The following is a 27,036-nucleotide window of genomic DNA, read 5'->3' on the forward strand; positions in this document are numbered from 1 at the left end:
CTGACTGCAGCTGTGCTCAGACACCCCACCCACCCCCATTACTGGAGATCTCTTGCGTCTTGAGTCAATGGGCTATTTAAGGCTTTTGCTGTCAGGAGTCCCTCAAGGCAGAACTTTACTTGCTACAGGTATTATGCCCCCCCCCCGCCCCCACCTTTGGTATGCATCTGAAGTCCTTCTTTTAAAATCTCGTTTGCGTAGTTTTTGCCCATTTTCTCTGTTACTTTCCAATGGCCTTTAAATGTGATTTTACTGACTTGATTTTATAGAAGGCAGAGGGGGCCAACCTTGGGCAGCGAGGTGGTGGCGATGATGGAAGTTGTAATCCAGCAACAACCGGAGACCCAAGGTTGGGAACCCCTGATATAAAGGGTGCCCCAAGTGGTGGCAATGGAGTTATTTCAGGCCGCCCCATGACGTTAGATCCAGAGAGAGCCAAAGGAAGGAGGAAAAGCTGGGACCAGATGCAAGATAACACCGAGGTGGTGGTGAGCACTTTATGGCTGGTTTGTTGCCCTGGAAAGCTACTCCTCCCCCATTGCAGGATTCCTACTTTTTTCCAGGGGGCCGCAGATCAAACATTAAGCTGACATCAAAAACAGCAACACTCAGAAACCAGCAGGAGCAGCTTTCAGTCTTCCAGGAGGTAACATTCGCATGGCAGAGAGGCAGGAAGGAGCTCTTGCTGTTGTGAATGGCCAGTGTGTTTTTTGCCTCCCAGGGAGGGAGCCCGGTTAGGCTGCCATTGCAAAACCAGCGGTGAGTCTGGGACCACCAGAGCCAGCAACAAAGGCACTTGCCATCTGTGCCCGCACACCCACTCCGGCAACCTTATTACAGGAGCTAATGCGAATCCCTTTCACAGAGACCTCGGAAGCTGCCGTCTATCGAGTCAGACCCTTGGTCCATCTAGCTCAGTATCATTTGCACCAACTGGCAGCAGCTTCTCCAAGGTTGCAGGGGCAGAAGTCCAGTGCTCACATGTGTAGTCTCCCATTCACATGCAGGGCGGAGCCCGCTTAGCAAAGGGGACAATTCATGCTTGCTACCCCGAGACCTCTGTGTCAACAGACATTTATACTCTGGGCTTTTGTGTTTCATTTCTGGCACGTTGTAAAAAGTGCTATAATTGATGACGCTGTATATAAGAACATTGGATACCGCGACCTCTTGGAAGCAACAGTCCTTTAATTCAGGGGTTCTCAATCTTGGGCTCCCAGATGTGGTTGGACTACAACTCCCTTCATCCCCAGCCACAATGGCCAAAGATCACTCCTACCCACGCCAAAGGACCCTGTGGCTGGGGATAATGGGAGTTGTAGTCCAACCATATCTGGGGGCCTAAGGTTGAGAACACTTGTTTTAGTTGGACCTCATAAATGGAAGGCTATGCTGAATCAATGATCAGAGAAAGGCACTCTGCACATGTTCAATGGTGCTATTATCCTGCAGCTGCATAGAATAACACCCCCAGTGCCAAACTACCTGAGACATTGAATGTGTCGTCCTTTACAGAGGCTTAACTATAAAAGGGCAAGGGGAGACAGTTGTCTAGGGGCCCACTGCCTTGGGGGGCCCCCCCGCAGAGGCAAGTCATATGACTGACTCTCCCAGCCACGCACCCTCCCGGGCTTCCTTCAGTTGTATGCATCCTCCGAAATGGATGTGAGTGTTAAGACCTGGAGCGACCAGAACAGCATGTCTTTCTCTAGGACCATGAAATGACTTGCATCGTCCACAATTTACAAAACCTTTAAAAAAATAATGTAGGGTGATGTTCTATTGTGGCTCATAGGTTTATATATATAATGCTTTTTATTTACCACTATTCAGCCTCATTTAAGATTTCTTTACTTCATGAGCTGAGCTTCAGTGAGGGGGGTGCATTTTAAAATCTTGTCTCTGGGCCCACTCCAGCCTTGCTATGCCCCTGGTCCTTTAGTTTGGAATTCACTTTTTGTCCAGACTGGATTCACAGCATGGATGTTTAGCCCTAAATTCTGTGCTCTTTCCCTGCCAAAAATCCCCACTCCGTTTGGAAACCTGCTGTGGGGGCCCCGAGGCACTGTTCTGGGTCCCAGGATCCAACAAGGTTAAGACCTTATTGCTCTGGTAGATGCTGGAGAGGAGCAGACAGGGTTGACTAAATGTCAGGACCTTTGGCATGTTTCAACTTGACAATTTGCTGTTTTCAATGAACATTTCATTTTCTGCCTGTCCTTTCCTGTACATCCAGATACTTCCCCAGTCTAGCTTGGGCAGGTAGCCAGCACTCCCCTGGCAATGGCATGCCAGGGCCCAGCACCCCCTGGTGCTTCCCTTGGCTGTCCTGGTCTTGCCTACCGGTACCCCTGCTTCTTCCTACCTGGATGCAGGGAAGAGGCAGCTGCTGAACCCGGCCTCTCTCCTGCATCCCGGTTCTTCGCACCACTCTCCTCTGGGGGTGCTCTCATTTTGACCAGGGCGGCCTGACCACGTGGTATAGCCACTCCGATGGGCTGTGCTGAAGTTAAGACAAAGAGCAGAGGACTGCACAGCTCTGGCACTCTATGCCCAGGGCACAGGAAAACTCCATACCCCACACGCAGGAGGAGACCCATTCAGGCACTCCGGTGACAGCGCCGAAAGTGGGTAGGGAGTCCCACCCCAGCACTCTCAGTCACCCCCGCTCTCTAGCTCAGGGCTGCTCCGCTTCGGCCCTCCTGAAGATGTCGGCCTGCAACTCTCATAATCCCCGGCTATTGGCCACTGTGGCTGGGGATTATGGGAGTTGTAGTCCAAAAACGGCTGGGGGGCCTAAACTGAGCAGGCCTGGCATAGGGGGATGATGCTTCACTTGCAGGGGGGGTGCTCCAGTGGGGGGTGGGGGCCTCCAAAGGCCTTTAGGTCCAGGCTCCAAAATTACCTAGCACCTCTGACCACGCAGAAGGCTGTGCAGGAGATTTGCTTGTTTTTAAAATGTTCACAGAAGCATTTAATTTGTTCAGTCAGGAGTTATATGGTGTGGAGCAAGGCTGCTCAGCTTTGGCCCTCTTGCAGATGTTGGCCTGCAACTCTCATAATCCCTGGGTATTGGCCACTGTGGCTGGGGATTATGGAAACTGTAGTCCAAATACAGTTGGGGGGGGATCAAAGTTGAGCAGGCCTGCCTCACAATTCCAGCGGTGTTGGTAGGAAAAGGGGAGTGCCATGATGGCAATTAGGATTGCACCTTTTAATCACAGATGAACTAATCTGGAATAATTATCATGGCCATTGCCTGCTCCTGTTTATGCAGTATTTCAGTGCACCCTGCCCTGTCCTGGAAGCTCAGAGTAGCAAACAAGATAGTAACTGAAAGCAGCAAACCATCAAGTTAAAACATGTCATAGATCCTTTAAAAAAAATAACAACAATCAGCCCGGTCTGTTCCTCGCCAACACCAGCCAGAGCAGAAAGGACTGAACATCATTCAGGACAAGAGTATCCCAAATCTTATGTCTTGGGTGGGGGAGGGGAGAACCTGACCTTCTGCTACTTTGACTACATTCACAAGACCACACACCCTTCTATCCCACCTTTGGTAATCTGGAGTTACCATCACCAGTAATGCAGATTTAAATCCCCACTTTTCAGATGAACAATTGCCTAGATCAGGGATGGCCAATCTGAAGCTCACCAACTCAGTTGTTGTTGGACTACAACTGCCATCTCGCCAGTTGCAATTCATTGTTGAATTGTGGTGATTCTCTTTAGCAAGGGGAGAGTAACTGGCCCCATCCACCCCCAGCACAGGACCTCCAGTGACTGTTGCTGGTGTGTGTCTTATGTTTCTTTTTAGAATGTGAGCCCTTTGGGGACAGGGAGCCATCTTATTTGTTATTTCTCTGTGTAAACCGCCCTGAGCCATTTTTGTATGGGGTGTGTGTGTGTACAGAAATTGAATAATATCAATAGTTGTGGATGGGGATGATGGGAGTTGTAGTTCCAGCAACAGCTGGAAGCCTCAGGTCCCCTCCTCCCAAGTTTAGGTGGATTAACAACAAACAATTAGACAAATTAGGAAGCTGCCATATACTGAGTCAGACCACTGGTCTATCTAGCTCAGTATCTTCACAGACTGGCAGCAGCTTGTCCAAGGTTGCAGGCAGGAATCTCTCTCAGCCCTCCCTTGGAGATGCTGCCAGGGAGGGAACTTGGAAGCTTCTGCTCTTCCCAAAACGGCTCCATCCCTTCAGGGGAATACCTTACAGTGCTCACACATGGAGTCTCCCATTCATATGCAACCAGGGCGGACCCTGCTTAGCGAAGGGGACAAGACCTGCTTGCTACCACAAGGCCAGCTCTCCTCTCCGTCAATTAATTGGGGGAATCAACCGCTGTTAGCCATGGCAGCTAAGTGGAACCTCCATGTTCAGGGGGAATCTTCCTCCCTATCCCAGTTGCTGAAGGGGGCACCGTCCATCCATCCACCCACCACTACGGTGGAAGGCTGTCGCTGTCGCCTCGCCTCCTCAGCATCCCTGAAGCGGACTAGTGCCGAAGATCTAACGGACACGCTACACGCGTGTCCTCCTGCAGCACAAAACGCTGCCTGGGTAGGTTGGAGCCCGCAGGGCGCACGCTTACTCGGAAGCAAGTCGTCTGGCCGTCAGTGGGGCTTACCCGGCTAGAGGGCTGGGGAGGCGGGTGAGTTTACTCGCGAGTAAGAGAGCGGCTGGGGAAGCCTCGCCTCGCCCAGGCGCGCGCGGCTCCCGCCGGGGCAAGACTCAAGCAAGCAAGCAAGCGAGCGGGCGGGCGAAAGTGCCGGCGCGGACGCGCAGGCTGAGTCGGCTGCGGAGGGGGTGGAGCGCGCCGCCGGCCGGGGAGGGGCCGGGCCGGGCCGGATCGGGCCATGGAGGTGCTGCACTTCACGCGCGAGCCGGTGCCGGAGGCGGTCACGGCGGACATGCAGCAGCTCAACCAGCTGAGCGCGCAGGTGCTGCTGCTGCTGCCGGAGCGGGAGGGGGCGGGGGGCGCAGCGCAGCCCCTGGGGGGAGGGGGCGCCAAGCCCCGTCCAGCAGCCACGCCCCGCCCCGCGCTTGATGCTGCTCCCTCTGGCTGGAGCCCCGGGGGGGAGGGAGGGAGGCCCCCCCGGCGGGGGAGCTGCCCGGGGCGCCCTGGCCTTGAGCCGGCTGCTCCTGCAGGGCGCCCGTCCGTCCTTCCCCCTTTCCTCCCGCCCCTTCTTCTCTTTCCTGCCTGGCGCGCTCGGGCTTCCACCCTCTCCAAACGGCGCCTCCTCCGCGCACCCGCTTCTCCTCCTCCTCCCCCTCCAAAGCGTTGCTTCCCTTCGGAGAGGCGGGCGGCCGGGCGGGGGGCGCCTCCCAGGGAAGATCAGCCCGGAGCTCCCGCAGTGGCCAGCCGGATGCCCCCGAGCAAGGCCTGCAGGCCCTCCGCCTGCTTCCCTCCTGTGCTGCTGTGACTCACCCCAGGCAGCAGCAGCAGCACACTGCCTCTGAACATGGAGGCTTAGCTACCGAGAGGAGTACTACTGATGCACTTCTCTGCTCCGTGAAGGCGTTTGATCCCCTTGCAAGCCATCTCGGCCAGTCGCCCTCTGGGAGGCACTGGGGCTAGGTGGGAAAGCACACAACTTGCATGCCGAAGGTCGCAGACTCAGTCCCTGGCAGTGTGGACTCCAGGTAGTCTCCTGTCTGAAACCCCGGAGGGTTGCTGCCAGTCAGTGTACGGACAGTACTGAGCTAACTGGACCAATAGTAGTCTGACTCAGTAGAAAGCAGCTTTCCCTGTAACCTGTGAAATGGAATCCTCAGGAGGTGCTAGACAGGGTGGGGATCAGGAACAATGGCATCCAATGCAAGAGGCAGTGTGAAAGGCCCCTTCTCAGGATAAGCTTCAAAGTGCACAAAACAAGCATGAGGAGCACTCACAACTGAGGATAACCACCTCCTCGCAATGGTGAATTAACTCTGTGCCAAACAAAAGGTCCCTCTCAGGCTTGGAGCCCTGGGATCCAGCCTCACTGTACACCTGATTTTATTCTCACTTCCTTTGAAGTCTTTCCGTAAGATGGCCCTTTCAGGTGTGCAGCAGAGAGGCCTGGAAGATCACCGTGTTCTTGGTCCTCCTGATCACTTACTGGTGCTATTCATAGAATTCAGAGTTGCAAAGGAGCTGGGCAGCTTTCTTCTTCTTCTTCCCCAGCCCCTGATGCTGGATATGTGTGAATTATTTATTTATTTATGCATAGAGCAAGGATTCCTATCCTTGGGTCCTTAGGTGATCTTAGACTACAACTCCCATCATCCCTAACCACAATGGTCAAAAGGCTATTGTGGCTGGGGATGGTGGGAGTTGTAGTCCAACGTCAGGTTGGGAACCCCTGTGACCAGTGTGTCTTCTGAGCAGGGTTGCCATCATGTGGGAGGGTGCGCTGCTCTTAGAGTCCAGCTGGGAGCTGCAGGCGACCACCAGTGGCCTGTCGTGTTCCCTTTGGGTTCTGCTCTGCAGGGAGTTGGTCCTCTTGGATGCCAGAGTCCAGCCCCGTTAGTCATTTTCTTCTCTTTGTTGGCCGAGGAATGTACTTTTGGGGATGCGGGTTGTAAACCCTTCAGATGTGTGTTCCTGTCTGATGAGCAGCAACAAATGTGAACATCAGAACAGCCCTGCTGGATCAGGCCCAAGGAGGCCCATCTAGTCCAGCATCCTGTTTCACACAGTGGCACTGCGCACCAGATGCTTCCAAGAAGCCTACAGGCAGGAGTTGAAAGGGGCATGCCCTCCCTCCTGCCGTTACTCCCCTGCAACTGGTACTCAGAGGCATCCTGCCTCTGAGGCTGGAGGTGGCCTATATGTGGTTGTATCATAGAGCCTGGCTGCAGAATGTGGATCGTGTGGGGTGTTCAGGGTGAAAGCTGGAGTCATGTTGAAGTAGCAGAGGCTGGACAGCTGTCAGGGGTGTTTTGGTCGTTTCCTGCACCTTCCGGCTCCAAAATCCTAACTGTCAGTGGGCTTCTAGTCCAGAGTGATGGTGCTTATAGGTCCACCCTGCAAGTTGCACAGTTGTTTCCAGAAAGTGAACTTGCCCCGTAGAGAGGTTCAGGCTCTGGTTGCTGATGGGATTTCTCAAGGATCTGCTGCCTGTGGGTCCAGGTGGTGGAGATGTCCTCCGGTTATGGAGAGCCTTTTGGCAACGGGAGCTGACCAAGTGGCGGTCTAAACCAGAGGTGGATAGATAGGCAGGAGCCCTGACTGGCCCCATGGCACTGCTGCCGGCCTAAAAGTACAAGTCAAGAACAAATCTGAAGTCATGGTGGCTGAGGACAAAGTGGCAAATGGTAGCCAAATTAGAGTTGTCCCTGGGCTCATAATCCTGATAGTTTGTAGTCTTTCTCTGTGAGAGATGTAAAGAGTCTCTACATCCATGGTTGCCAGGATGGTATTCTCTGGGGATCATCAGTGTAGACGAAACTTTGGTCCCCAGATGTCGTTGGACTACAGTTCCCAAGGCCCTTGTGGCTGCGGATGATGGGAGTTGTAGTCAAACAACCTCTGGGCACCCAAGATTGAGAACCTCAGGCGTAGACAATACAAACCTAGATAGACCAATGCTTTGGTTGAACATAAGGCATCATCTCAGTGCCACAACCCATGGCAGCAAATTCCATAAGTCAGGGGTCTTATTCTGACATAAGGAAAGGAAACGTTGTGCCACTGAGTTGGTGTTGACTCCTGGTGACCACAGAGCCCTGTGGTTTTCTTGGTAGAATACAGGAGGGGTTGACCATTGTCATCTCTCATGCTGTATGAGATGATGATGCCTTTCAGCTCCTTCCTATATTGCTGCTGCCCAATATCGGAGTTTCCCATATTCTGGCAAACACACCAGCGGGGATTCGAATCAACAGCCTCCTGCTCTCCAGGCAGGTTGCTTCCTAGGCTTGAGCCCAAAACGTCTCGGAGGCCATTGTAGAGGCCTCCGAAATGTTTCAGCAGCCGAGGCCGTTTCAGTGGCGGTGGGGTGTTCCCTTACGGGCGGGGGAGGGTGCACTTGCCCCTCCCGCCGCATTTCCCCCACCAGCGCTCTGTGGTTTTGAAGCCCTTCGGGGCAGCAGCATTCCTCCCTGCCACCCCGTTGCCCTCATTGGCCGGGAGTGGCCGGAAGTACTGGGCACACATGTGCCCGTCGTGTGTGCACGTGTGCCCGGTACTTCCGGTCACTTCTGGCCGATGAGGGCAACGGGGTGGCAGGGAGGAATGCTGCCGCCCCGAGGGGCTTCAAAACAGCGGCAGCGGCAGCAGGGGAAATACGGCGGGAGGGGTGAGTGCACCCTCCCCCGCCCGTAAGGGAACAGCCCTGCCGCCGCTGAAATGTGGCAGAGCCATTTCAGGCTCAAGCCTATTGCTTCCCTGCTGCACCATTAGGTGGCTTATTCTGACATTTTGTGTGTGGTGTCGAGTTGGTGTTGACTCCTGGCGCCCACAGAGCCCTGTGGTTATCTTTGGTAGAATACAGGAGGGGGTTGACCATTGCCTCCTCCCGCGCAGAACGAGATGAGGCCTTTCAGCATCTTCCTAGATCACTGCTGCCCAATATAGGTGTTTCCCGTAGTCTAGGAAACATACCAGCGGGAATCCGAACTGGCAACCTCTGGCTTGATAATCACATCATTTCCCCGCTGCACCATTAGGTGCCTGTTGTGACATGCCATAAGCTAAAAGGACATTGTGGCTGGGGATGATGGGAGTTGTAGTCCCACAACATCTGGGGACCCAAGTTTGAGAACAGCTTCTCTAAGTATCAAGAAAAACTTAATTGTGAGGTTTGAATAAAGGATTTCTTGACTCATGCCCTTAATGCTCATGCGCTTAACGCAGGGGTGGGCAAACCTGGCCCTCCAGTTGTTGTTGAACTACAACTCCCATCACCCCCAGTGGCTGCCACTGGGGGTGATGGGAGTTGTAGTTCAACCGCATCTGGAGGGCCAGGTTTGCCCACCCCTGCCTTAACCGCTTGCATCACTTTGGCTTTTACTGGTTTGTGCTGGCCCACGTGGCCTTTGCTCCTTGTGCTGACTTCTCTGATGAGCCATGGCCAACCACAAAGAGGTCCCCAGACGGGGCAGCCAGTGCTTTCCCTCAGGCCTCTCCTTTGCTCCCGGGTGGGTGTTAAATGCTAAGGCAGGTGCCCGGAAAGCTACTAGTACTGTAGGGAGGAATCTGTTCATTGTGCAATTAAGGTATTCAGGATTCCAGATGTCCTCTCAAGGTCGCATTTCGGCTGTGGGGTTGTCAAGTCAGGAGTGGGTGGACAGGCAAAGGAGGCACAGCTGCTTCTCCTTCACAGAGCTCCCTTGGCTCCTCTCTCTCTCCCACCCCACAGGCTACTTGCAGGCTGGCCATGCCTCAGGCAGCTCACCACATCGCTCTACCTGGTGCATGGTCATCCTGCAGGCAGCATGCCGGGCAGGAGAGGAGGAAACGGGCTTCAGGAAAGAGAGGCAGCTCTGCCCCCTTCCCTGCCCCCACCCCCTTAGGAATTGCTGCTGCTGTGTGAGGTTATCCAGGATCACAAACTACCCGATTTCCTTCCCTCTCCTTGAAGGCCGCGCCATTTTGTGGACTTCTAAACCCTGTTTATTTTTGCGGCATTATTCATTCAGTGGCTAAGCCTTCTCCATTGCGGCGGTTCCCAGCTTGGGTCCCCAGATGTTGACAGCTGAACTGCCCGTGCCTTTTGGGCCCTCAGAATATTCTGAGGGCCCACAAAGATCTGTCCTGGGTGCAGAAAGAGAAGCAAAGTCAGGAAGGGCGCCCAGTGGCTCCGCTGCTATTTCTGACCATTTCTGATCTTCTTTCCCCAGCAATTCTCTGCACTCACTGAAGTGCTTTTCCGATTTCTGGGAGAGCCCAAAGAGGTAAGCATTCTGCAAGGATATACGTGAAATAAAATTCAGGCAAGGTCAACTATATTTTTATGGAGATTTTATTACTATCTTTGCATGGTTGAATTTTTTTAAAAAAAATTGCTTTCCACAAGTGAAAATAAAAGACAAAGGCCGGCCTGCATGCATACCATCTTAAAATAGATTGAATTGTATTTTTGTGATGCAGAATTATATATAAAATTGTGTGTGTGTGTGTGATGCAATCATAGCAGTTTTACAGTCTAAAATTGATTACTGTATCTGAAACTCAAGAATATAATGAGATGTAATGCATTTTTTTGGTAAGTATGAAATACAAAATAATTAAATCCATTTAAAATGGCTTGGATGTTTTTAAAAAAATTAAATTCTGCGTTTCTGCTGCACTCTGTTGTGCAGCATAAATATCTACATTATTCATCCTGCTTAGTGAGTCATGGAGATGACAAAGGCTATACAAGCCTCTGAAGCCTGGATCCCTAACCACTGGAAATCCATGGTTTTAGCCTGTCCTTGTCCAATAATTGAGCTTTCACTACACATCTATCCACCAACTCTCAACTCTGTCCTTGGAGCCATAAGGACTGGAAACATGGGTTTTGTTTTTAGAAAGATTTACTCCTACAAATACTTGTATCCTACTTTTCAACCAAAAAGTTCTCAAAGTAGTTTGCATAGAAAGACAAAGAAATAAACAAACAAATCAGATAGGCACTTTCCTATATTGCTGCTGCCTGATGTAGGTGTTTCCCATAGTCTGGGAAACATACCAGGGCACGTGCCCCCAGCGCCACTTGAAGGTGGGCGCCATTTTGTAAAATTAATTTTTTTTAAAAGGCTGCTGAAAACAAAATGGCCACCACGCATGCTCAGATGGCCTCTGTGAGGCCCTAGAGGCCAGCGGGGGGAGGGGGAACCTTTGCAGACCCCCCCATGGCCTTTAGGAAGCCCCCTGAAGGGGCTACAGGTAAAAAAATTTGTTTTTAAAAAAATTAATATAATATAAGACACTGTACACATATTCAGTTAGGCACTATGTACAGAGAATCAGGGCTTGTGAATACTGAGCTGACGCTTATGAGCTAGGATTGTATTCATTTGCTCTTACTTTGCTTCTTGTGATAAGTGAGTTAAATGTGATGTCTTAATAATATGGCTATTAATGGTGAGTTTGTCTTTGAATCAGTGTGAAATCCTTAGTGTTAAGGCCCACTGGGAGTTTCTTGCTCTCTTTCTCTCATTTTAACTGTCTTTCTGAAAGACTAGAATATATTCCAAGCAGTGACACCGTTTACTCTGCATATCCTTTAATTATTTTCAGAGTATCTGGGAAAAGTCAAATTCTCCATTTATTTTTAAAACTTATGTAATGGTGATGCTACAATACATAGTAGAGAATTAGACAGGCACTTCTGTTTAGTTTCCCAAGTACACCTCCACATAGTATTTGGGTATTTCATAAGCCCCAGCATACTGAAATTTGTAGTTCTCCAGCATTTTTTGGTCTGGCTACGTCCACTGCTAAATAGTTTTTGAAATATTAAAAGATTAACAAGCTTGACTTGTATTTTTCAGCTGATATTATGGTAAAGTTATCTGAAAGATGGGTGTCAGATGTTTGGAGAGGGGGCGCAATTTCAGTGCTTGCCCTAGGCGCTATTTGCTCTAGATACGCCTCTGCTCCTGCTCCCTAGGCAGGTTGCTGCCCTGCTGCTAGCAGGCGTTAAAATGAACAAACAGAAAGCAGAGGTTCTGAGGATGCCAAATTCTCTACCAGAAGGAGCCACAACTCATCCTTGTGTGTGCAATACATGTACATGGCTGGTCAGAGCCATAGGGACTTGCTACTCCTGGGCAAAAGGGATGTGGAACTGAAGGTCCTGTCATCTGCTTTTCTCCTCCTGCAGGTCGAAAGGTTTTTAACTCAGCTCTCTGAATTTGCAACTGTGAATAAAATCAGCCTGGGCCCTTTGAAAAATATTGTCAAAAGCCTCCTGTTGGTGCCCAATGGTGAGTATGAGCTCACTTCTGGTCTCTAGGAGTGTCACTGTCTGTCCTAGGACCAAAATGTTGGACAGAGAAATTCTTCTGCCTTTCTCATGAGTGTGGAAGCCGGGGGCGGGGGTGGGTGGGGGGGTTTACAAAGTGAAATTGATCTGCAGAAGGTTCAGGGAAGAGGGCAGGAGGTACACATGATGCTTAATGGCCTTTGGCCATTGTAACGGGGGATGATGGGGGCTGTAGTGCAACCACATCTGGGAACCCCTGACTTAAACCACAAGCAGCACAGAAAGCTGATGGCTTCCCTAGTGGTTGGCCCTCAGCATAAGGGCTGGGCACGGAAAGGCAACGCTACATGTTTTAAACTGTTTTGTTTGATGGTGTTTGATAAGTCTCTGTTTTAATTGTTAATTGATTTTAATTGCTTTGTTTTAATGTAAACCGCCCCGAGTCATATTTTGGAAGGGTGGTATAGAAATCAAATACATAAATAAATAAATACATCTGACATGGGCTTACCTTGCCCTATTCACATATGACTTGATGGTTGCAGGGGTCTGATCAGGGGTTGTGAAGGAAGCTGAACCCTCCCCGCTTTATGTAATCATGCCCTGTGGATTCAGGCACTTTCCCTCCAGCCTAGCTGGGTTGTGGAACATAGGAAGCTGCCATATACTGAGTCAGACCCTTGGTCCATCTAGCTCAGTATCGTCTTCACAGACTGGCAGTGGCTTCTCCAAGGTTGCAGAGGCAGGAATCTCTCTCAGCCCTCTCTTGGAGATGCTGCCAGGGAGGGAACTGGGAACCTTCTGTTCTTCCCAGAGTGGCTCCATTCCCCCAAGGGGAATACCTAACAGTGCTCACACATCAGGTCTCCCTTTCATATGTAACCAGGGCAGACCCTGCTTAGCTAAGGGGACAAGTCCTGCTTGCTCCCACAAGACTAGCTCTCCTCATAACTGGGCCAGGAGAAAAGCCCCTGCAGCCCCAAAGTGCAGAGAGGTGAGTGGGTGAGAGTTCAGCTCCCCTCACCCACTTCCCCCTTTCATTTAAGTCTGCAATATATAGGTGGAGATGAGGGGCAGTACTTGAGTGTTTGCTCAGACACTTTGCAGCAAAAGGTCCCGCGTTCTAATTCTAATTAAAAGACTTATTCCAAACAATGTGCACTTTGGTTTCCTCCTGCACAGTAGTAAAGTTGTCTAGCAGGCCGTTTTCTCTCCCCCCTCCCGTTCCACCTTTGTTTTATGCCATGTTTATTCTAGGTGCCCTAAAGAGGACTCTGTCAGCAGAGCAGGTTAGAGCTGATCTTATCACTCTGGGTAAGTCCCTTTCTTGTGGCTTCCAGTCATTCTCCAAGCTGCCGGCCCTGGTTCCCCTGTTTAACCCTGTGGCGTTTCTCCCGCAGGCCTGAGTGAGGAGAAAGCTGGCTATTTTGAAGAGCAGGTACCAGTAACATTCCTTTCGCTACTGAATATTTTCAGAACTATAAAGCTGGCAGGGATGCACTCTTTGGGCTGTCCACTCAAGAAATCAGGTTTTTTGCCTTCTAACCAAAAATCGCAACACAGGTTGCAAATGGCCCCTAAGCCTTTAATTATTATTATTATTTTTTTAAGATGGCACGTCCAGTTCTGACAGTTCTGTTACCCCACTGCTCTTCAGCTCAGCCTGAGTGTGGGTGTGTGTCCGTGTGCTCACTGCAAGAACTCTTGCAGCTCTTGGGTTGAGTGTCCAAGGGTCATTTCCGTCAGTGAATGACGGAGGACTGCAAGCTGTGTTGTGCGTTTCCCAGATGCACATTATCAGTAGCGGCTCATCCTAAGGAGCCAGGGAGGCGCCAGAGGTGGGAGCTTGGGTGGCTTCTCGCTCTCTCTCCCGCCCTGCCGTTGAAGAGCCAGCCAAGCAGCCTCCTTCGGCACCACTGTTCCCTCTAAGGCATGCGCGTGTGTGCATGCTCACGCATTTTCTGATGTCCACTCATTTAATTTTAGATCCCACTCAGGTTGAATCAGGGAGGCTCCATTCTGAATGCACATGCGCACACACTGCCTGGATACCTCCACCCAGAACAAAACTCATTCCGCACACAGATGAAAAAAATTAGAGAGCACACACTGTTTGGCACCCCCTGGCTCAATATGGTCTACCCCTGAGTTGCTGAGCTGCAGGAAAGCAACAGGAAAGATATTGTCTTGAGCTCTTGCTTGTGGGCTTCCCAGAGGCATCTGATTGGCCACTGTGGGAAATGGAAGATGCTGGCCTAGGTGGACCTTTGCTTTGATCTAGCAGGGCAATTTCTTGTTTTCTTATGAGATGCTTGGGAATCCAGGTGAAGTGTGCCATCGGGTCGGTGTCGACTCCTGGCGACCACAGAGCCCTGTGGTTGTCTTTAGTAGAATACAGGAGGGGTTTACCATTGCCTCCTCCCGCGCAGTATGAGATGATGCCTTTCAGCACCTTCCTAGATCGCTGCTGCGCGATAGAGGTGTTTCCCATAGTCTGGGAAACATACCAGCAGGGATTCAAACCAGCAACCTCTGGCATGCTAACCAGGAGTCCAGAGTTACCCCCAAATACCAGTTTGTACATGGAACCACAGAACATAGGAAGCTGCCATATACTGAGTCAGACCATTGGTCTATCTAGCTCAGTATTGTCTTCACGAACTGGCAGCAGCTTCTCCAAGGTTGCAGGCAGGAATCTCTCTCAACCCTATCTTGGAGAAGCCGGGGAGGGATCTTGGAACCTTCTGCTGTTCCCAGAGCGGCTCCATCCCCGGAGGGGAATCTCTTGCAGTGCTCACACTTCTAGTCTCCCATTCATCTGCAACCAGGGCGGACCCTGCTTAGCTAAGGGGACAAGTCATGCTTGGTACCACAAGACCAGCTCTCCTCTCCCAAAGTAGGACTATCGTGGCCCAAAGTCTGATTCTGTGGATTTAGGTGAAATGGCTACTCCCGGGTTCTCAGCCTTGGGCCCCCAGATGTTGCTGGACTACAACTCTCATCATCCCCAGCCACAATGGCCAAAGGCTGGTGGGACTGGGTCCCAAGGCTGAGAACCCCTGCATTACACGAACCATCTTCTTGTTTCATTTCCCTTTCCAGTGGAAAGAACACTCTCCCACCCTCTCGCGCCTCGCGGTGGGACAGACCCTGATGATTAACCAGCTCATAGACATGGAGTGGAAGTTTGGAGGTGAGTGACTCGCTAGGCTGGGGTACCTGTGAGGCAGAGGCAGGTGCCCACCTCAGCAGCTTTGCCCCTCTGCTTCCTTGGCACAGGCATCAAGTATGCTACCGTTGCTCTTTCCCTTTTCTCTGGCAGTTACTGCAGGGAGCAGCGAACTGGAAAAAGTGGGAAGCATCTTCTTGCAGGTGAGCCTTTGGGGAAGCAAGAACCTTGAGAAGACGCGGCAGGTAGAGCTTAGCGAAAGAACCAGCCAGTGACATGGGCAGAAAGGGAGTGGGGAAAGGGTGGCGTGCATCCTGCAGTATCATCCTGCAAGCACAGAAATGGGCTGGCCCTTTCGGAGGCAAAAGTCAGCTTAAAAGGGTATGGCCTGTGCAATCTCAGAATCTAGCCAAGGAGCCGAGTGGGATTTCTAGTGCCATAGAGCTTTCGTATCTCTTTGTTCTTTCCCCCATAACTAACAGAAACAGAAAGAAGGTTACACAAGCATATATATAATATTCAAATTTCCTTGGGTTACAAAACGTATGCCCTTTGCAGAACTCAGTGTTTTGGGTGCAGAATTGGGGTTAACTGGTAGGGTTTTGGGCAGAGTTGTTTGATTTAAAGCAAATCAATTTAAATCATGGTTTAAATCACAATATAAATCGCTTCATAGAAGGACTCAATTTTCATGGTTTAAATCACAATTTGAATTACTAGTCAGGAAGATTCTGTTTAATCATCATTTTCTATAAAAGGACATCCTTGTTTCCTAATATAACCTCAATACATATTTAGAGATAAATGTAGGTTTCATTTTTAGAAGGTAGGTACGCACTATCAATCATAGGTACACACTTCTTTCTCATAATGCTGTTTCATTCGGGCAACCAGGCTCTGCATTTCATCGTTGCACTGTTTGCATTTTGCACGCATGCTTTTCTTACCCACAGGTACAGGAACTTCATTAAAATATTCCTAAATCAGTTCTCTTTTATGGCCTGCTGCCATGATAGGTGTTTCCCTCCTACAATGGAACAGTGGTTTCGCCTTCTATCCCCTCCCCTCCCCATCCCAGACTCCTCTTCCTTCTTACTCAGATCTACTCCATCCCCCGCAATCCTCTATTCATTCATTGACTTCCTTTGTCTTTGCACTTGGGGGTATTTGCTACAGCTGAAGGGACACATAGGGATGCCTCAGTGGTGTAATTTGTGATGATGTCATCCACCCCCATCCAAGAAGGTGGGCGTGTGAACATTTGAGGTGCAAGTGGGAACCGACTTGTGTCAAACTTGGTATAGTTGTAGGGACATCTGAAACACATAGTTTGTGATGACGTCATCCACCCCAATTCAAGATGGTGGACGCATGAACGTTTGAGGCGTAAGTAGGCTGACTTGTGAACTGCCTAACCGATCTGGACCAAATTTAGTCCAGTTGTAGGAATAGTGAAAGGAAGGTAGGCAGATTAGTTTGTACTAGAATAACTTGTTTTTAAAAATCAATTTTTTAAAAATCAATTTTAAATTTTAAAAATCTGATTTTTAATTTAAAACAACAACAACAAAACAAAACACCATTGATTTATATCAATCCTGGCTTTGAGGGGGCTGAGATTAGCTGAGAGTGCTCAGAGCCTTCGGTTTGGGCCGGTTGTATACCTGAGTCTTCCCAGGGGTGGGGGGGCGGATGGTGGCTGGGTGGAGATGCTCCTCCTCCCCCAAGGATGCTGGCAGACCCAACTGCTGAGGTGAAGGCCAGGGCTGCCTCGAAGTGGGTCCGCCTGACAGCTCTTCCCTGCTCTCAGAGCTGGAAGGTAGCAGGAAGGAGCTGCCCAGCAAAGGGCCCCAAGTGGCGGGTGCGGGGGGGGGGGGCAGAGTGTGTGGCCAGGAGGGAGGGGCTTCCCCTCACACTCTCTCTGGTGCCAGCTGCACCACTGCCATCTTCAGAAGTGCACTTTTGGGGGAGGGAGGCAGGGAGGGAGGGGTCAGGAAGTGGCCATATTTCCCCTACTTCAAAATGCATTTGTGTATAACATGCACTCCGTGCTGTGGTGTGGTCGTCCAGTGGCATCCTGGCTGCTGCCTGTGTAGCTGAGGGCAGAGCCCTCTGGACTTCTGCCTGGACTTTGTCGCCTGCCCATTAACCTGCCTGGCTGGCTGATTGACCTGCCCTCCTGCCTGGCCTTGGTCACCCTACTAGGGTGCGGTTGGTAGTCCTGGCAGAGTGGCTTCGTGGTGGGGCATTGGCTTTGCAAGCACAAGGGCCCAGATTCACCCCCTTCCTCCAGGCAGGAAGATGCACCCTCCACTTCCTCCCCCACCTCTCGTAAAGTGGATACCTGCCTGTGTTGCATGCCTCAGGGGCCGACACCGTGCCCGATGACTTGGCATATGAGGGAGTCCTGACGGGGGGACTAATGGAGGTGGGGAGAGTGTAATGACTGGGGAAAGACGACAGTATCTCTCTTGTGTGCACTGAGGACTGTGACTCTTCCTCACACAGGCAGGGGGAGAGTGTATAGTAATTGGAACAAGGCAGTAGGCTGAAGTTGCCTGAGGTCAGCGGCAAGCAGAAGCACCTGCACCACTGGCTGTGTGGGACTCTGAGCCCAGAACCAGCCACGGCTGCCAGCTCTCAGAGCAGCTCTGCCCAGGCATCCTCGTACATAGGAACTTAGGAAGCTGCCATATACTGAGTCCGACCCTGGGTCCATCTCGCTCAGTATCGTCTTCACAGACTGGCAGCGGCTTCTCCAAGGTGGCAGGCAGGAATCTCTCTCAGCCCTGTCTTGGAGATGCTGTTGTGGTCCAGGCCTGATTTGTATACTAAATATGCTTATTAGCTAGCATACAAAATTAGGCCTGTCTCATAAGTGTCACCAAGTGACCAAGTTCTTTTATATAGTGACCATGTAGGATCTGGGCGCAAGGAAGAAAGGAGATCAAACCAATCCTAAATGATTCAATGGGTTTTATTGAGTATAAAGGAATAACAACATCAATCTAGCTGAGCAGAAAGCAGAACATTCTATCAATATTACTAACAGTATTTCAACCCTAGCCAGCAACCATATTCACCCAGTGTTCCTAACTAACATATGTGTGTGTATTAAATCTTCCTAGAGCCTAATACAGTTCAGATATAAATGGAAAAGTGGGGGGGAAGGTAAGGAAGGCTGAGGGCTGGCATGGTTTGGGGAGATCAGGGACGAGGGGAAGGAGAAGAAGGGGGAAGGATGGAGGGATCCAAGGCTTGTGGAGGCAGCATATTACCCGGATCAGAGGCTTGAGAGCGGTGGAGCTTTTAGCTGAAGGAGAGAAGCTTTCGGCTGGCGACAGGAGCTTTTAGATCAAGCATGTAGTTTGCTCAGAGCATGGCTAAGAGTCAGAGCACCATGGCTGGGGAAGTCTTGACTTCTCACTGCGCAGCAGAAGTCACAGAGTTCCGGTTCCTGGACAGAGTTCCTGCTTGTTACCTCGCGGCTTAGCAGCAAACTCTGGGATGGCTCTTGAGCAGATCTTGCTTGTAGGCAAAAGACTGCTAGTCTGCCATGTCCAGAAACTCCTCCTTATAGTGGTTCCATCCTTTGATGTTCATTTGAGTCTTCTGGATCACAAAAGGAGTCTATTCCTGCTATCCTCTGAATATCGTCTTTTAATTACCAAAATTAGCTCAGGATATTTGGTCAGTCCAGGGTAAACAGGGTCTCTCCTGTTAGCTGAGTATTGTTTTATTGTCATTCCCCAAAACAAATCTACATCTTCTCCTGCCTTGTCCCAAGAATGTTAAAAGTCAGGAGTTAGTGAAAGAGTTAGTTCTATTTGTGTGAGACAGCAATTAAATTAATTATAACAAAAGAATATTTAAAGTAACATCAAAAGGGGTACATGTGTGAGGCGAGTTAGTCAACACATTGGACTAAGGCAGAAGCATCCTGTCAGTGAGGTAAGGGGATTACTGGACAGCAGGTTAATTTCAGCAGTGTGAGGCTGGTAATTAAGCCTGACCCATTGTGTCTCTTGTGAGTTCCACAAACACTGATTAACAATGCTAGATTACCCCTGCCTTTACAAATCATTTACCAAGCATTACCCAGGCAGATCTGGGTGTCAATTCACCCTGAGTCCAGGCATTAATTCCTGTCTTAATAAAATGGAACCAGACACAGGCCTGAATTCCACATACTTCTGGGTTGGTACCTCTGAGTCTAAGGTTGGGGTACATGTGCCCCAACAATGCTGCCAGGGAAGGAACTTGGAACCTTCTGCTCTTCCCAGAGCAGCTCCATCCCCTGAGGGGAAGATCTTCCAGTGCTCACACTTCTAGTCTCCCTTTCATATGCAACCAGGGAGGACCCTGCTTAGCTAAGGGGACAAGTCATGCTTGCTACCACAAGGCCAGCTCTCCTCTCTGGAGGACGTACAAGAGAGGGGTTGGGGTGCTGGGATCTCCCTGCCCCTTGAGCCCTGGGCCTGGAACAAAGACATTAGGTATTTAAGAGAACGTCTTCCAGTTCACCATGAGCCCCATTGCCCATGGAGACCACCCATTTGCAGTGCCACTGGCTTCTCTGGTCGCAACTCAGGAACAGGCCTTCTCTGTTGCCAGCCCAAGACTCTGGAATAGGCTCCCTGCTGAAATAAGAGCCTCCCCGCATCTGACAGTTTTTGAAAAGTCTTTAAAGACGCATTTATTCACCCAGGCTTAACTAGAATGGTGGTTTTGAATTGTTTTAATGTTTTGATCTTTTTTAAAAAAAATTGTTTTATGTTGTTGTAAGACACGCAGCGATGTGAGTTTGGGGCAGTGTACCAGCATCAGTGAATGAATAAAGAGAGCCTCCAGGAGATCTGAGCAAAGACCGACCTCTCCAGCATTCTGCTTCTGCCTGCGGCCAACCAGAGGATGCCTCCAGGAAGCCCACAAGCAGGGCATGAAGGCAGCCACTCCCACCCCCCGATCTGAACATAGGAAGTTGCCGCCTGTGGAGTCAGGCCCTTGGTCCACCTCGTCCAGTCTTGTCTGCTCTGACTGGCAGTGACCTTCCGGGGTTTTAGGCAGAAGCCTTTCCCAGTCCTTCCTGGAGATGCTGCCAGGGACTGAACCTGGGACCTTCCACCTGCAGAGCCGGTGCTCTGCTGCTTGTATAAGGGGTTTATTGGGAGCACCAAGTGCCTGCCCCACATTGAAACTCTTCCCACAATCAGTGGAAAGCGGGCTAAGGGAACCTAGCCCGCTTTCTACTGATCGTCAGAACCACCGGGCTTGTGGGTGAGCCCGGTGGTTCCAAGGCAGCTAGCCCACCTAATCCCCCCTCCCCTTAAATGAGGTTAACGGAGCAAGCGCTCCATTAAACTCTTTTTTTTTTCTTGCTTGTGTGCCGCTGCCGCGCGCAGCGACACGCAAGTAGACTCAGCCAGCCTCCCAGCCTCAGCGGTCTCTGCAGAATGCACCTCACGCTCGCGTTGGGCATCGTGAAGCTTCTGGGGACCGGGCAGCCCTCGATCCCCACAGCCTCCACCAGCTCCGTGACGGATCCAGCAGTCGTGTGGATGGCCGCCTAGGGCTTGGAGGCTGCTCGTCTGCAGGGAGAGCAGGCTAAGCCCGCCTTCCCCGCAGACCTGCCAGAAGCTCTTCTCACTGATCGTGAGAAGAGCTTTGTTGTCTCCTTAGCAGGCTTGGTTGTAAGGAGTGGATGAAACCCTCCCTCTTCCTATGGTAGGGATCTCAAACTTGGGTCCCCAGATGTTGGACTACAACTCCCATCATCCCCTTTAGCCATTGTGGCTCCAGATGATGGGAGTTGTAGTCAAGCAACATCTGGGGACTCAAGTTTGAGATCCCTCATCCTATGGGTTTTCATACCCAGTTTGGGCAGGTGGGGGGAGTGGATTTCCTCCTCCTCCTCCGTGGGTCAACGCCTTGATTCCTCCCTCTCTGCCTCTTTTCCTTCTGTGTCCTTGTTCCTCCCTCCTTAGTATCCCCCTCCTATCCCCCCACAATGGATCTCTCTTTGCAATTAGGAGGCAGCCTAGCATCAGCTGTTACACCTGCCATTTACATGTGCAATGTCAAGCAAACAGGATTTCTTAGATCCAATAGTATCACGGGGCTTGTGATCATGTTCACAGTGAATGTAAAGAGTCTGGCTTTCCTGGTTATGAAAGTGAAATCTCTTAACTTTTCAAGTAGTTCACTGTCCCTGGCTGTAACTGAATCTTCTTTGTTCTAACTGATTTATTTGCAGCTGAAACTGGTGGTTAAAAAAGGAAACCAAATTGAGCCTGTGTACGTAGGTGAGTGAGCCATAATTGCATCTGGGGGAGTTCTGCAGTAGGAGGCGGCAACTGAGGCCCCGGGAAGGCTGAAACTGCATCGCCCGACAAAGGCATAAAACGTTTTTTTGCACTGTTCAGCTCAGAGGTCAGAGTTGCATCCCATAACTAGAGCAAATTCCATAGTAAGTTTAAAAAAAAAAAAAAGACCTACCAGCTACTCTGGTTACAGCTTTCCCCTTTGAAGATGTAAAGAGGGGTTGCTGCTGCAGGGTGGTGGGGTGTCCATTCTGCATGGAGAGTGGTGTTTGCAGTCAGGGCCTGAGAGCCTAGATAACTCTATGATCCTTGTGAAAACCGCTGCAGACGAGCGGCCCCCATTTGACTTTTGGTTCTTTTGTGCACGCTTTTGCATGCCCCTTGATAGTCTATAGCAGGGATTCTGTTGCTCAAGTTGTTTGGGTTGCTTCATAATTTGCCTTAAAAATACTCATTTGAAGGAACCCCAGAGGCCATCTAGTCCATCCCACTCCCTTGGTGCAGCAAAGAGATCCGCTGTGCCTTTAAGCATGAAGGCAATGGCTACCCGTGTTTATCTGCAGCATCTGGTATTCAGAGGTAGACTTCCCCTGTGCATGGGCTTCCATCGACCTATCACAGCCACCTTGTGGTCATAAATTGCATTAGTTACCTGCATGTTATGTGGGAAATGTAAAGGTAAACTTGCCAGTGTTGGCTCCTGGCTCCCACAGAGCCCTGTGGTTGTCTTTGGTAGATTACAGGAGGGGTTTCCCATTGCCATCTCCTTCACAGTCTGAAAGGATGCCTTTCAGCATCCTTCCTTTATTGCTGCTGCCCAAGTAGGAGTTTCCTACTCGGGCAGCAGCAATAAGAGTTTTTCCCATAGTCTGGGAAACAGACCAGCAGGGATTCAAACCGGCAGCCTCTGGCTTGCTAATCAAGTCATTTCCCCGCTGCCCCATTAGGTGGCTTATGTGGGAAATGTACTGTTTTGTTTTTGTTAAGTGCAAACCATTTCTTTTTAGTTAGTTGGTGTCTTGTTTATTTCATTCCCTCCCTAGAGCTAACGCTGCCCCAGTTTTACAGCTTCCTCCATGAGATGGAAAGAGTGAAGACTAGCCTCGACTGCCTCAGCTGACTGGCTGGTTGGGTTGCTGCTCCTGCCTAGTCTGCCCTTGGGAAGCTGAGCAGGGACCAGCAGAGGCTAGACAAGGCCGCCCCCAACTCCACTTCCTTCCTCAGTTCAGGCGGTTTTCCTCCAGAGTGTGAGCAGCCCACCAAGTTATTACAGTTTTGCACATTAATGCCTTGAGAGCATCTGTGGGGGAAAGTGTATTCTGTCAGGCTCTGCAGTCCAAGATTTCTATCACTGGTCCATAAAAGGGCTTGTTGGGATTATGCGGATGATATTGAGAGAAAATGTAGGAGGCAAAAATAAAATAAGAAGTCAACCCCAACTTCTGGGTCTGGGTACAATGTCCTTTTCCCTGCCCGCTTCCGTGCTTGGGCTCTGGCTCAGTGCATTTCATTTTGATAAGGTGGTAAAAAAAATAAGGTGGTAAAAAATAATATTGATAAGGTGGTAAAAAGAAATTATTGTCCTCTGTCCCCTCAAGTTGGTGCCTGTGAAAAAGGTGTTGCATTTGGAGAAGATAAAAAAGTAAAGGTAAAGCTGTGCCGTCATGTCAGTGTCAACTCCTGGTGCCCACAGAGCCCTGTGGTTGTCTTGGGTGGAATACAGGAGGGGTTTCCCATGGCCTCCTCCCGCGCAGTATGAGATGATGATGCCTTTCAGCATCTTCCTATAGCGCTGCTGCCTGATATAGTACCAGTGGGGATTCGAACCGGCAACCTTCTGCTTGTTAGTCAAGCATTTCCCCACTGCGCCACTTAAGGTGGCGAAGAAGACAAAGCAGAGTGCCAAATATCTCCTGACGCATCCCAAGTCTGTCTGTCTGCTGCCCAGAGAGAGGCAGTCCTTGAGGAAGCCATTTAGGCCCCTTGGGCTCCTCCTTGCAAGGCCCGTCAGCCCACGTGACTCCTATAGATCCTAAGGCCAGCTGATTGACTGGCTGCTTGTTTTTTTAGGGCTGCGTGAAGCTTCGGTGGCAGCCAGATACTCCACACACAGAGCCCCCCTCTTGGTACCCCATGGAGGAGGCTGCTCCCAACCCCCAAGGCTGCTCTTTCCCCAGTGCTGGTGGGGCTCCTTGCAGGGAAATCCTACCCCCAAGCCCCATGTTGGAAGAAGGCATGTGTGGAGTGCCGGGAAGTGTAGTTCTCCCCAGTGCTTCCCTCGAGCAGCGCTAGGAGGGAACTCCACTTCCCAGTGCTCTGTGCGCACCTTCAGAGAGAGGGCTGGGTGGGCCCAGCTCCGTTTCTCTTCCAGGGCCCCTCTCTCGGCTCTGGGGAGAGTGCTGGACAGAGGTCAGCGCCCTGGGGAAGGACTCTCGCACTGAAGATTTCTTTGCCAAAGTGGCCCTCACCAGGGGCGTAGCAAGGTTGGAGTGGGCCCAGAGACAAGATTTTAAAATGTACCCCCCCCCACCCACTGAAGCTCAGTTCATGAAGTAAAGAAATCTTAAATGAGGCAGAATAGTGGTAACAAAAAGCATAGTAAAATTTATATCTATATATCTCCTATGTGCCACAATAGAACGTCATCCTAAATTATTCTATAAAACATCATCCTATATCATAGTAAAATTTAATCTACATCTATATCTATATATCTCCTATGTGCCACAATAGAACATCATCCTAAATTATTTTTTTTAAGGTTTTGTAAATTGTGGACAATGTAAGTCATTTAATGTTACTAGAGAAAGACATGCTGTTCTGGTAGCTCCAGGTCTTAACACTCACATCAATTTCAGAGGATGAATACAAATGAAGGAAGCCCATGTGGGTGCGCGGCTGGGGGAGTCAGTCATATGACTTGCCTCTGGGGGGCCCCCAAGACAGTGGGCCCCCAGACAACTGTCTCCCCTTGCCCTATTATAGTTACGTCCCTGGCCCTCACTTGAACAAGAGTGAAGCTTCGTGATTGATTGATTGATTGATTGTATTTATTTTACATTTTCTATCCCGCTCTTCCTCCAAGGAGCCCAGAGCGGTGTACTATATACTTGAGTTTCTCCTCACAACAACCCTGTGAAGAAGGTTAGATTAGGCTGAGAGAGAAGTGACTGGCTCAGAGTCACCCAGCAAGTATCATGGCTGAATGGAGATTTGAACTCGGGTCTCCCCGGTCCTAGTCCAGCACTCTAAGCACTACACCACGCTGGCTCTCTCTTATTTAACTAGCAGTCTGAATGATACCTGGAATTATACCCCTGATGAGGAGATCACAGCAGGTTAAGCTGCTCCAAAAAGCTGGGAGCAATCAGAAGTTGTGTGCCTACAGCTTCTTCCACCCGGCTACATTTCCAGGTGACCTCCAAGGCAGCCCTAGCTGTGTAGAACGTGTGGCAGCCGTCCACTCTCCAGGCCACAGAGGCATGTGGCCCTGGCCAGGTCGGTGTGATGAGCCTGAAATGGGGGCAGCTGGCAGACCTCAGAGGTGCCAGGGGCCACGCTGGGGCCCTGAATACCCGGTTCCTGCATAGGAACATCAGAAGCTGCCATATATTGAGTCAGACCTTTGGTCTATCTAGCTCAGTATTGTCTTCACAGACTGGCAGCGGCTTCTCCAGCATCTTGGAGGTGCTGCCAAAGGAGGGAACTGGGAACCTAGATGCTCTTCCCAGAGCGGCTCCATCCCCAGAGGGGAATATTTTAAGGTGCTCACACTTCTAGTCTCCCTCCCATATGCAGCCAGGGTGGACCCTGCTTAGCTAAGGGGACAAGTCATGCTTGCTACCACCAGACCAGCTCTCCTTGGTGTGGACTGGCTGGGTTTCCGAGCACGTGCTGCAGCGACCTTCGAAATCTGTCCAGGCCAGGTGTGCAGCAGTCCCTCAGGGCGCTGAAACTACAGGAGGGCCAGAGGGGTCCCCCCCCCCGCCGCTTAGGTACTGCTTTTGGAAGGCTGCAGGGGAACCCTCATTTTACCAATGGAGGGGGGTCAGGGTGGGGCTGACCCCGGCGAGCTTTGCAAGGAGCTTTGCCTCTCCAGAAACATGAAGAGGAGGCTGCTGGCAATCTGCTCTCCCCCCGCCCCCGCCCCATCCCGTATCACCTCCAAAGCTTGCAAGCCTCCGTGCTGAAAGGGGGCTGACCCCCACCAGGGTCGTGAGCACCTCGCCTCAGGCGCTGCAATACCTCGGGCTGCCCCTGGGTGGAGACCTAGAGCGAAGTTGGGAAGCAGCCTCCCCCCCCCCCCCCCGCCCTCAGAGGAGTGGCTGGGGGTTCAAGCCAGAGCGGCCAAAAGGCCTGGGGGACCTCCTGCAGGTCAGACCCGCCGGACAAGGGCCCGTCTCCGGATGCAGGCATTGGCAGCAGATCAAGCGTCAGAGTAGCTAAAAATAGCATTCTAAACCCGAGTTGAGAAAGAGGTTTTCAAACTTGGGCTGCTAGAGGTTGTTGGACTACAGCTCCCAGCGTGGTGTAGGGGTTAGAGTGCGGGAGTAGGACCAGGGAGACCCGAGTTTGAATGTCCACTCAGCCTCATGAGACTAGCTGGGTGACTCTGGGCCAGTCACTTCTCTCTCAGCCTAACCTACTTCACAGAGTTGCTGTGAAGAGAAACTTAACTCTGGAGAAACTTAACTCTGGGCTCCTTGGAGGAAGAGCAGAATAGAAATGTAAATAATCAATCAATCAATCCTTTGGCCGTTGTGGCGGGCCATGATGGGAGTTGTAGTCCAACAATATCTGTGGACCCAAGTTTAAGAACCCCTGAGTTAAGGCATGCCTCATGTTTACTGGCATTTTTAGCAAGAGGAGGGGTGCTTAGCTTTGTGGCAGAGCACCCACTTTGCATGTGACGATTCCAGGTTCAATTCCCAGCACAAAAAACCCCCAAAAAACCCAACCCTCTTCCCTCCTCTAAATAAGACCCCAGAAAGCTGCTCGCAGTCAGAGTTAACCATCCTGGGCTAGGTGGACCCAAGGTCTGACTTCACATCTTTGTATGCCGTCAACACACTCTCAGCTCTACCACTTGGGGCTAATAATACCAGTTTGCCTTGCAAGGCTGTTGTAAAGATTGTTGCAACCATATCAGCCAAGGTTCCCAACCTGTGGGTTTCCCGATGCCACTGAACTACAACTCCCATCACCCCCAACTACCATTTATTGTGGCTGGGAATGATGGGAGTTGTAGTTCAGCAACAGGAGCCTCTGATATGAGCCAAGTGCTTTGAACATTCAAAAAAAGCGGTGTGCATGCTAAAGAGAAATGGGTCGTGCTCAACTGAAAGTAGCCAGCTTCTCTTCTTCCTGCCCCCAAACCGTAACTGGCGTTCAGAAACATGGTAGGCAGTGGTGACACCAGAAGAAGATTGCGGGGAGGGGGGGCGGCAGTGGGAGCACAGAAGGGGCAAAGTGCATTTATGGGTGGGTGAGCTGTGCCCCACATATGTGATTCCCGAAACGGAAAGTGGGGGGGTGTGGAAGGCAAGTGCCCCCCGCACGCCACATTTGATGGTGGGTTTGGACTGGACGTGAGTGCGTGGAGGGGAAGAGGAGCATGGAGGCACAGAGCCCAT

The 27,036-nt window shown here is 50.8% G+C and overlaps 1 protein-coding gene across 1 annotated transcript; it reads left to right on the top strand.

The window, feature by feature from the left end:
* The first annotated feature begins 4,790 nt into the window (after positions 1 to 4,790).
* On the top strand, positions 4,791 to 22,842 carry COMMD7 (COMM domain containing 7). The gene is made up of 9 exons (XM_053250921.1): positions 4,791 to 4,957; positions 9,843 to 9,896; positions 11,813 to 11,915; positions 13,172 to 13,228; positions 13,315 to 13,352; positions 15,017 to 15,107; positions 15,237 to 15,286; positions 21,337 to 21,385; positions 22,447 to 22,842. Exons 1-9 carry the CDS (start codon positions 4,874 to 4,876, stop codon positions 22,521 to 22,523), a joined length of 603 nt encoding a protein of 200 aa, XP_053106896.1. The 5' UTR covers positions 4,791 to 4,873; the 3' UTR covers positions 22,524 to 22,842.
* The last annotated feature ends 4,194 nt before the right edge of the window (positions 22,843 to 27,036 follow it).

Source organism: Hemicordylus capensis, chromosome 4 (genome assembly GCF_027244095.1).
Source record: "Hemicordylus capensis ecotype Gifberg chromosome 4, rHemCap1.1.pri, whole genome shotgun sequence".
Classification (NCBI taxonomy): Eukaryota; Metazoa; Chordata; class Lepidosauria; order Squamata; family Cordylidae; genus Hemicordylus; species Hemicordylus capensis.